The sequence below is a fragment of the Epinephelus moara genome, chromosome 10, assembly GCF_006386435.1.
Source record: "Epinephelus moara isolate mb chromosome 10, YSFRI_EMoa_1.0, whole genome shotgun sequence".
Classification (NCBI taxonomy): Eukaryota; Metazoa; Chordata; class Actinopteri; order Perciformes; family Serranidae; genus Epinephelus; species Epinephelus moara.
Genome location: NC_065515.1, coordinates 23,571,092 through 23,582,642, shown reverse-complemented (window position 1 = coordinate 23,582,642; position 11,551 = coordinate 23,571,092). Strand labels below are relative to the sequence as shown.

The window sequence follows — 11,551 nt, the reverse complement described above, 5'->3', positions numbered from 1 at the left end:
CAGACCATAAGAAACTTTACTTCCAAACCACAACTCCTTTAAAATACATACAATTGGATTTATAACTGGTCTCCCGACATCCAGAAATTTTTTGAATCAGGATATTTTAGAAGAAAAAAAAAGCAAACTCTCCTCAATAACATGGGACAAGAAAATATCAGTTTTTTGTCTGTTTGGATAATTTTGGGACAAATCTTTGCAACTTTTTCGTCTGACCCTGAACTCACCACCACTGAGTTTGGTAAGAGCAGCCTCTCTGTGTGTTTGTCTTTTTATGACTTTTTTTTTTTTTAGCAGGATAATATTTTCATGATTCATCTGCAGCTCTGTAACGAAGCAATCAAACGCGACTTAATTAATGCATGCTGTTCCGTGTTGACCGAGAGTAACCCCGTGAATCGCAGTTCAGGTCTGCAGGTCTGCATCATATTTCATACCATTCAGGTCCATGTGTGCATGAAGGAAAAGGGGGCTTTTGTCTGCAGGAAGAGCAGAGAAAAAGACACGTTAACAGTGAAAAACAGATTATATTAAAATCTAATTAAACTGAATTAATTCGAGATTGAAATACAAAAACATACTAATTTTATTTGTTTAATTAGAATCCTCTTTTTGTAACTTTTCTCCACTTTTTTCTCTATTTAGCCTTATTTGAGTTTTTAAAAAGACATATTAAGTTTCATAACTGGGCTCAGTGTAAGAATCTAATGAGTTTACAGGTTTTTATCCATCTTTAATCAACGTGACTGAGCTGAATCTCCTCAGGAATTTCCGGCTCTTTACAATGTTTTGAGGTTTAATTCATTTTAATGCTGGTAGAAATGCGGTGGAGACAAAAGGGGGCGACACTGCCATGCCCTATGCCTCTACCAGTTGTCTGACTCACACTGGTTTAATAGTGGTCACTTGATGTGACTGTGAGGAGCAGCAAGGTTTCGCAGTTTGCATGAAAAAAAAAAGTGTTTATTTGTCATCTGCAGGTCAAAATGTGATAAAAAAAAATGACGCCTGATTTGTTGTACTGATGCACAGAGCTGGAATATGTAATAATAATGTTGTTAATACACCTTTTACTGCTCCTCAAACTTGCTGTCATACCCTAATGAACCTTTGTGTGTGTGTTGTGACAGTGAACTCCACAGTCACCGCGGCCCCCCTGCCAACCACTACAGAATGGATCACAGACTACACAGACATTCTGACCAAGTTCTGCGTGCGCTCTTCGGAGACCCCAGAAGATGACATGTGCTACCTTGTGCCCGGACAGCCAGAAAGCATCAAACACTGTGAATTCAAGTCAGATGAGCAGACCTTCATCGTGATACACGGCTGGACGGTACGTTACACCAGATTTATTTCATCAGCATACATCACTTTAGAAAGGTCTATCTTGTGGGTGCCTCATATGTTAAGTGTCTTGTGTAACATATATGCAGGTAATGTGCAATGTTCTGTTTTGGAAAACTTCCCGTGCCCCTCTGGCTCTAAGTCTTGCCAACAAACTGGTCATAAATGTTGAGCCACGTCCAAACTGAAGAGCATCTATACAATACTCAGAGCAGATCTGTTGAGAGCAGTGACTTGGCTCTGCACACAGTCCATGCATCTCCTCCTATAATGTGATTTAGAGCCAGTCATGCAACAAGATTCGAACCTGATGACACCTTGGCTTCCCTCCAACCACAGGACACATAATGAGGGCTCAGGCCGGAGTAAATCACGCCACCCTGCAGCTGACCTCAGAAATGTTTGTGACCGTGTATGTGTGTGTGTTACTCTAGGTGACGGGGATGTTCGAGAGCTGGGTGCCCAAGCTGGTGTCTGCTCTCTTCGAGCGTGTGCCCAGTGCCAATGTGATTGTGGTGGACTGGCTGACCCGTGCCAACCAGCACTACCCGACGTCCGCAGCCTACACCAAACTAGTGGGCCGTGATGTGGCCAAGTTTGTAACATGGATACAAGTGAGTGTTTTCATTGGACATCCTGACAGCTGGCCAACAGCTGGATCGTATTCCCCACATCCTCTTTGTTAAAAACTGGATGTGGCTGACTGATTTTAGGATCACCAAATTTTCACCGCGTTCAAAGTCAACCTGGCAGCAAAGAAATTAGAGCAGCCAACGAATCTGTGACAAATTTGTATCTGATGAAGTAATGTTTTTGAACCCAGCGGCGCTCCTGCGGATATGTTTCCCTACTGGTTATGATTTTAAACGCCCTATAAAGGCTTTTTATGGCCGTGTCTGCGGCTCACAGCAGCCTGTCTTTAAAAGGCTCAGTATTTAGGGGAGCACAGCCTTTGTTTTAACAACTTCAAGGCCAAAAGTGGTTTTGGCATAAACACTTTAGATTGTTTGTCCTTTGAACATGTCACTTCCAAATTTAAAGCTTGCAAAATTTGGCCAAATTACATATACAATTCCCCGTCCCCCTTGGATCAGGTCCCAAACTCCATTATTAAGACTTAAACAGTATGCTGCAGTGCTCTGCCAGGTGCAGCCTACTATTAATCCATCCAGCAAGTGTGAGGGATTCATTTTAAACTGTTTTAAGGCATGTCAGCATGTTCTTCTGGCACATCTCATCATCACTTCCCTTTCAGAAAGAGGCGCAGTTGCCCTGGGAGAACGTTCATCTGCTGGGCTACAGCCTCGGAGCACATGTGGCTGGGATTGCTGGAGACCTCACCGACCATAAAATCAGCAGGATCACAGGTGGGAACATTAACTTGGATCATCATCATATACTTACATTACATAACGATAAACTGTATGAGCATTGATGCATTATTTGAAAGTACATAAATACATTTATGAGCATGTGTATTGTGTTTAGGCTGCAAGCATTTTGGTAGACACTTTTAATGTCTTAATTTAGTCTCTGAGCCAATGAATGTATGCGTGCAAACACACCATACCATTCTGTAGTGTACTGTATACGCCCTGCTCATAAAAACAACACAGCACACCAGTGAAATATAATCTGCTGGCCATTACATTCCAGGCCTGTATTGTATGTGTGCATGTAGCCAGTTGGTGCCAGTTAGCGGGGTATAATTCCCGTATTTGTCAGAACGTTATGAAGCTCTGAAATCTGTCGATCTGCTTAGAATAATGGTATGTTTACTGTGAGGCCATGACGAACCCATAATCACTACTTCACATTGTTCTGAGTTGAAGTAGTTCTGCCAAAATGTCACACAGAGAAAAGAGAAATGAAATGAAACACATACTCAAATGTTAGAAATGACCATTCAAGAGACAGAAGTTTATTATTCACCAGAGGTATGGACTAGAGTCAGACCCGAGTCAAAAATTTGATGACTTCCAGGGTGTTGGTGGCTTAGTGGTAGAGCAGGCGCCCCATGTACAAGGCTGTTGCCGCAGCACCCCGGGTTCAAGTCCAGCCTGTGGCCCTTTGCTGCATGTCATCCCCCCTCTGTCTCCCCCCTTCACACTTAACTATCCTGTCCATTAAAGGCAAAAAAGTCTTTAAATTTTTTTTTGATGACTTTGGACTCAACTTGACAAAATCAAAAAAAGATTTGCAACTTGACCAATGACTCCTGAGTGACAGGCTGTCTGCGAGTCGCTGCTGCACTCTGTGAGCCAGATCCACCCCTTGCTCCTTCACAGCTCCAGCGTCTTACCCACATATGGTCACCTCTGGCTCCAAAAAAACAAGATGTCAACACCCGGAATGCTGAACTTAAGGCTTCAAAACAAGTCCACAAACCAATGGGTGACGTCACAGAAGCCCAAAGTTTAGGAGTTTGGACTTGACTTGGGACTTGTTAGTCTTGACTTAGGACTTGAGTGCAATGACCTGAGACTTTTTGTGACTTGGAAAACAATAAAGTGCAACACACACCGCCACCATACGCCACGTGTCAAAACGCCCGCCTCCATTATATTTTATGAAGCAACCCACACTGGCGCCGGCCAACGCGCCGCGCCGCTCTGCTTCAGCCCACTGCTCTATTTCCAGCGCGGCCGGCGCTCATGGCGGCGCTGCGAGAAAAGCCTTTTATGTACGTTTCGGCCGCCGTAGTATCAAAACCGGTTGTTTCAAATTTTTAATAAGACGACTCTGATAAGAAACTCACCCATGAAATCCAAGTTGCTGTTGCCTCAAAGTTTTTCCTCTTTTTCTTCCGTTACTAGCAGTTGGCAACCGTTGGCAACCATTGGCAACTAGTGTAGGTACAGCCACCTAGAGGGCTGGGGTGGGAAATACACGTCAGTGGTGCCGCTGCGCGCCGCTGCCAGTGTGTGTTGGGGGGCGGCACTTGACAGCCACAGCGCCGTGCCGGCGGCGGTGTGTGTTGCACTTAACTTAGTCCCATCTCTGTTATCCACCGACTCATTCTTTTTGTTGCACAGTCAGCACAAACACATTCTTCCCAAACAGCTGCATTCACCTTTGCCTCACTCTCCCTTCCTCTAGGTCTGGATCCTGCTGGTCCCACCTTCGAATACGCAGACAACCAGAACACCCTGTCCAAAGATGACGCCCAGTTTGTGGATGTCCTGCACACGAACACCAGGGGCTCCCCGGACCGCAGCATCGGCATCCAGAGACCCGTGGGCCACATTGACATTTACCCCAACGGAGGCACTTTCCAGCCGGGCTGTGACATCCAGAACACATTGCTGGGGATCGCACTGGAAGGCATCAAGGGCCTCCAGAGTATGTACTCCAAATACCTCTCCCTATTTGTTCCTGCTCGCGATGACGCTTTGGGTTAGGTTTCAGTGTATATACTGTAAACTAAACTTCAACTAGATGACCTCGTGCCATGTTGGCATGCATCCGCCCTTATTATTAGACTCCAGTGGCCAGTAATGTGCACTGAGTGATTTCATACACAGTTTACGCTCTTGGATTTATGTCATGTATTTTGGAATGTGCAATAGCTTTTGTGCAAGTGATAATAGCTAGCAGTCTTCTTTTTGGAAGAACAACAGTGTTGAAAACAGTCAAGATAGGCTTATGTAACTTTACATGGTGTGAACAGACGCTTTGCCTCCATAAAAGCTATAATTAAAATATGCTTGCCTCCAGTCACAACAGCCACAGATTGAGAGTATATCTGCCAGATGCTATAAGAGTTTTAACCAAGCAAGTCAGAACTAAGTGAGAAATGCCATCTGTGTCAACGCTGACATGTCAAGAGTCGTAAAAGCAACACATGTGGAAGACATTTTCTCGGTTGCATGATGTTAATCTGAGAGAAGACGCCGAGGTTTCACAGCTTCCATACTCTCTGTGCCACAGATATGGACCAGCTCGTCAAATGTTCCCACGAGCGCTCCATCCACCTGTTCATCGACTCCCTGCTGAACATCCAGCAGCAGAGCCTGGCCTACCGCTGCAACTCCAGAGAGACCTTCAGCAAGGGTATGTGCCTCAGCTGCAGGAGGAACCGCTGCAACAAGATCGGCTACAACATCAACAAGGTCCGTCCGACCCGCAGCGCCAAGATGTACCTGAAGACTCGTGAAGTGATGCCTTACAAAGGTAAACACTGGTTTTGTGTTCTCCTCTGTGTCAGAAAACAAAAGAAATACTATTACAGAAAAGTCTGGCTGGGTTTATGTACTTTACAGAGGATTAGTGGGAGTTGAGTTAATTGATGCACATACCATAACTGGAGTAATCCTCAGCGTGTGAGCTGCTGTTGTTAAATGTACTTAGTGTGGATGTAGCTGCCTGGAGCTGGAATTAATATTGGTACACACTGCACTACACACACTCTGACAGTAATGCAGGCAGACATGTTCAACAAGTAGCAAGCATTCAGGGGGTCACATGAAGAAGAGGTCATGGGTATTTTAGTGGCGTGGGTGATGCCTAAGTAATGCGACACTGCTGCATGTGATGGACTATCAATGGAAAAGTTAATTTAAGAATTTGGCACAAGTCAGCAGTATTTTTGTGCAAATATGGGCATGTTTAGTAAATAGTTTTAAACTCATGAATATATATAAGGGTGCGTGAATGTGACCAGGATTTAGAGCACAATTAGCAGCGTTACAGTCACATGGAGACAAAGAAAGGTTACATCAGAGCTTTTAAAGTATTAAACCAACTTTAAGTAGTAGTATGAGCCAACTGCTGAGAATACGTCAAGCTCTGAGAGTGTCTCTAGTGTTAACAGTCTGTTTCCTCTCTCGTAGTTTTCCACTATCAAGTGAAGGTGCATTTCTTCAGTAAAGACCGACTGAGCTTCACCGAGCAGCCAATGAAGATTTCTCTGCATGGAATGCTCGGAGTGAAGGAGGACATTCCCTTCGTCCTGTACGTACGCCAAACAGTGCAACTTTTCAACATCCTTAACAGTGTTTCCAACTATCCTGACTCTAAAAACCATAAACACACGCGTGCACACCCTCATACACACACACCCGTAGAAGACAGTCCGACGTGAGCTGCCGACCTTTGAACGTTCCTCTTCCTTTCACCCCGCAGGCCCGTCCTGGATGGTAACACCACTTTGTCCTTCCTTATCACCACCGATGTGGACGTTGGAGACCTGATGATTGTGAAGCTGCGCTGGGAGAAGGATGCACTCATCAGCTGGTCAGACTGGTGGGGTAGCAGCAGGTTCCACGTCCGAAAACTGCGCGTCAAGTCCGGGGAGACCCAGTCCAAGTAAGTTCTTGGTCACCATCACAAAGATGTGTTTATCTAGAAGAAACTAGAAACGATTCAGTGACACTTTGGTATTTTATTGTACTCTAATTTATTAATTCAGTTTTACTTTAAAATGTTTTTTTTCTCTGTGTGATTTCAGAGTGATCTTCAGTTCAAAGGACGGAGAGTTTGCCTACCTCGTCAGGGGCGGAGAAGAGGCAGTCTTTGTCAGGTCAAAAGAAGACAACATGAGCCGTAAAGAGAAACTGTAAGTTGAGGAACCTGTTTTTTTTAATGTCATTTATCAATTGATGCTTCAAACTCCAGTTTTATCAGAAGTGGAAGCTCTCCTGCTTAAACAATTGTCTTTCCTTCCTTCCAGGCTGCACAAGCTGAAGATGCAGGGCACTCTTTACGGGCAGAACGACTCTTGAAGTTGCACTTGAGCACACACTATGCACAGCATCCATCCCCACACACATAGCCAAAGACGGAAAGCACACAGCAACACTGGGAAAGCCTTTGCAAGTAACTGGACATATACCGAACACTGCATTTCTTTCTGTTTTTTCTTCCTGTTGCGCCTCATGACTTCTTCTCCCAGTGCAACCAACACAACCTCGTCCACAGTGCTGGAAAGCGGTTTTCTCACTCAAGATCCCTCCTGTCTCTTTTCGCATATTCTGCTGCTGAAACATGTTACAGGCATCTTCGTGATCACGTGCTGACCTTTGACAAATGTACACCTTCAGTAACTTTTGCTGCATATATTTGTAATCATTTCATGCTTTTGTAGCCTACATGTATTGTTTATACTGATTTTGATGTATTCTGAGCCCCTGAAGTGGTGTGTTTGCTTTGCCTTTGTGAACTTGGATTATTGTATAAATGATTCAGAGTGATAGGCACATTTTAGGCACATCTTTCTATTTTATTTTATTTTATTTTTTAAATGTGCAAAATGAAAATTTTGTCCCTAATGTTTGTCTTCACTGAACCACTAATTGCCACCAATTGACAGGGACCAAAGAAGTATTTACTGTCTACTGAACGCAGAATCACAGCAGTCTTTGTAAATTACTTTTTAAAATTAGTATTATATATATATATTTTTATTGAATATGAGTGATGTGTTAATATCTGATCTCTTGGAGCCTTGCTTTGTCTTTGATTGTGTTTTGGTTATTGTGTCACTGGTCACTTTAAAACGGCTCTCAGTCCCCTTCAGCCATTTAAATGTTACGGTCATTGAGATTACGGTCCAACAGGGATATGCATTTTAAAGTCTGACTAATTTGGGTTTTTTTTTCATGAACTGTACTGAGGTCACTTGTAAATCCAGTATTGGCTATGTGTTCCTTAATTACTTCATGAATGGGTCAACATTGCCTCACCTGCAACAGTTTACCTCATTGACTAAGCTCCGTCTACAACATGCCCTTATTTTGAAAGGTCAACTGTTACAAATTTGCTGACAATAAACATGCAAGCCTTGGTAATTTGTGATGGACTGGCCTACATGATAGCCATAATACATCTCAGAAACAATTCATGTTGTATTTATTGAATGTACATTTATATATTTGTATATTAAGCTGTAATATGTTTTGGCGGGCTTCCACTGTCATCTGTATTTTTATAAATGAAGCGTTTTGTGATTTTATGCACCAGGCTTTGGAGAGATCGATCAAATTGGTCTTCATGCCAGCTGTTCAGAGCATTTATGAACTGAAATGCAGTGCACTGTATAAATAAAGAGCCCAGGATGGTTTAATAAAGACATAAACCACGTATTCCTGACTGCTCCAGTTGCTTTTAGATGATTAAATCATCAAAAAAATGTGGACCTGCATTGGAGATAAAGTTGTCACTCACCATGTCATGGATGAGAAAAACTGCCGGGTACATGTCCAAACATGGCCAAGAACTTATACTTCAATCAGATGTAAAACATCTGCCTGGTAGCAGCTAATAGATTTTAAAAGCAGCCGAAAATATCTTTAAATATCAGCGATGACAGATGATCCCTCTGAGGGATCCACCTGAACATCTGCAGGCTGACAGCTCCTTGATTGAGGCTGACAAACTGGTAATTCTTCTACCAAAAGTATGACACACTTCAACATGGAAGATCATTTTAAATTATAAAAGACATTACTCCTTATTATACCAGTGTTAGTCATCAAAAACGTTATTGTATGTTTATTGAAGCAAAAAGTCACTCTGCTTCATGGTTGCCCCTTATGTCAACTAATCGCAGTAAACATATACATTATAGTGTGTATGTTTTATTATGATTCTGATTTATATGTATGAAGTTGTATTTATTTGCACCAGGCGTGATTCCAGCTCCTGTAAAGAGAGCATGAATCACAAATAACAAAAACCCATGCTGAGCTGCTTGAGTTAAAGGCACCCTGTGGAGTATTTTTATTGTGAATGGACACATTTTGATTTGCACCCAATGTTTCTCCCCAGAACACAATGTACAGAGTGTATCCTCATGGTCTGAGAAACATGATCAATGCATTTATTTCCTCAAACAACATGCCCAAAGACTTTTTTTTTAACGTATTGTTCACTTTTCACGCTCATATTTGTCTTTTTTCTGCATTCTCATTTAAAGGTAATAATAATAATAATAATACATTTTATTTATAGGTGCCTTTCAGAGCACTCAAGGACCCCTTAACAGACACAGCTAAAAAAATCACAAGCAGCATTGCATCCAAAGATCATTTTCTATGTTCGAGCCATTTATGGGCATGAACCCCCACAGCACTCAGGTGAGGTCAGGGCTTTACAAAAAAAAGTAGTAATCATGCCAGACCGTAAGCAGCGGGCAGCCAAGAGACACAGTGTTACAAAAATGCAAATATAGCGAGGCGTAACGCCAAATAAGGGTGAATCTGGCTTTTACTTTCACTTTTGCTGGCGAGTGTGTTTGCAAACAGTAACTTCACCAGTGTCATGGTGTTAGGGCTGGCAATGTCAGCTGGTTCCAGTTCCAATATTTTCTGACCTTTGGATGGACTTAATGGCAGAGGCCGGTCACCTCTAGTTACCAGCCTTGATCTAGGGACGACTAGTGAGGGTACGGTTGAGGATCTTAAATCATGACTTGGAGCATAGGTCATCAGAAGCTCAGCTATATAACTCGGCGCTAAACCATGTTGAGCTTTAAAAGTTATTAAAAGAATCTTGATATCAATTCTTAAGTTAACTGGCAACCATTGGGGGGAGGCAAGAATCAGGGGTGATATATGACCTACAATTTGTCCCAGTTAAAATACGAACTGCGCTCGCTGAAACCGAGCTACTGGAGATTTAGTGAAGCATGTAAACAGTACATTGCAGTAGTCGAGGCGAGAATATAAAAGGGTGAACAAGCTTTTCTAGGTCAGAAAAGACACAGCTGATTTGATTTTGATAATATTTCTTAAGTGGAAGTTTTAGGATTTAATGAGATTATTGACATGTGGTCCAAAGTTCAATTGAGAATCAAAAGTGATGCCTCACTTTCTCGCTGTAGATTTTATAATAGTTGCCAGAGCACCAACAAAGGGTTGTAATTTCCTTGCTAAGAGTTCAGGGCCAAAGATAATTACTTCTGTCAATAGTGGTGAAGCACTCCATTAAAGTGCTCAAACAGTTAACATTATCTGTCTTAAAGGACATGTAGATTTGGGTGTCATCAGCATACAAGTGGTAGGATACCCCATTGATACCCCATCTTGGCTGCCTGTTGCTTATGGTCTGGCACCTGGTTGCTACCTTTTGATAAAGTGTCTATCCCAGGAAAATCCTGCATAATGTATCTTTAATTTGGTACACATCTGCCTAGTCCTTAAGGCAGGGGTGTCAAACTCATTTTAGTTCACGGGCCACATACAGTCCGATTTGATTGCAGGTGTTTGTTATCCTATAAATAACAAACACTTCCAAAATTTTCCCTTTTATTTTGTTTAAAGAAGTACATTTCAAAATGCTAATCCATTTACAAAACAGATGACGAACCACCTGTGATGTCTTCGGAAGAATACATGCAATTTCATTAATATCTCTGTTTTTCTACATTCAGTCAGTCGACTACTCACTATCATTACATGTGCATTTATCTATACATTCCCACTCCTGTGTCATGATTCTGACATCACCACACCAAACTAAAGTGAAAGAAAAGAACTGTAAAAGGCCTCTGAAGCAGCATGTTACAAGAAGAAAGCTACTCAGTATTTAACTTGCTCCTGAAACCTGGCACCTCTTAGCCTCCAAAAATGCATCACTATTAGGTGTGTCTGACACCCCTGCCTTAAGGGATGAATGTGCTGGCAGCTTTTGAGATCAGTTGACCCCTAAAATCTAATCTCAGCAAATGATCAGTTCCCAACAAGTGTTACCCACTTTAAGATTATGCCACCAATAGCAGGAGCCTGAGTGCAAACTACAGCTGAGACTGATGAGCTGAATCTGAAGCCCAAACTGCACAACAACAATATCTTTTTTTGGACTACATCTGACTTTAATGTGTTTAATTTATTATGGCTCTGTTTATACCAGTCGGGGCAGATGGTGAAACTTTCATCACACACAGGTGGAGAGTCTAATTTTAACTGGTATGATATTTTGATAACAGTACAGCCTTTTGCCTGACGCTTAAGTCAGACAAACATCTCGGTAACTGCACTTTAGAATCTTACAGGACGCGAACACCACTCTCTCGGGTGAAGGTCAATGTTTGTTGGACCCATCCACCAAGTCTCCCACCTGCCCAGTCAGACTTTTACTGCCTTAACTTTTGTCCTTATCCCGCTGCGTTTCCCTCTGACACCGCCGGGCAACGGCAACCAGCCCTGTAGCTATCACGCTGACATTAAAGTATGCCTTTTTTTGTTGGTTTCTAACACCGCAAGTC

At 42.6% G+C, this 11,551-nt stretch overlaps 1 protein-coding gene across 1 annotated transcript; it reads left to right on the top strand.

The window, feature by feature from the left end:
• lpl (lipoprotein lipase) lies at positions 1–8,429 on the top strand. Its single transcript, XM_050054866.1, has 10 exons — positions 1–241; positions 1,131–1,336; positions 1,782–1,961; positions 2,603–2,714; positions 4,447–4,689; positions 5,278–5,520; positions 6,180–6,300; positions 6,472–6,654; positions 6,797–6,904; positions 7,019–8,429. The coding sequence occupies exons 1-10, from the start codon at positions 142–144 to the stop codon at positions 7,068–7,070; spliced, it is 1,548 nt and encodes a 515-aa protein (XP_049910823.1). The 5' UTR covers positions 1–141; the 3' UTR covers positions 7,071–8,429.
• Positions 8,430–11,551: the final 3,122 nt, after the last annotated feature.

Coding starts and splice junctions, on each gene's coding strand:
- lpl (XM_050054866.1), top strand. CDS start 142: ATGGGACAAGAAAATATCAGTTTTTTGTCTGTTTGGATAATTTTGGGA. Junction 4,690..5,277: donor AGGCATCAAGGGCCTCCAGA/GTATGTACTCCA, acceptor TCTGTGCCACAG/ATATGGACCAGCTCGTCAAA. Junction 6,905..7,018: donor ATGAGCCGTAAAGAGAAACT/GTAAGTTGAGGA, acceptor CCTTCCTTCCAG/GCTGCACAAGCTGAAGATGC.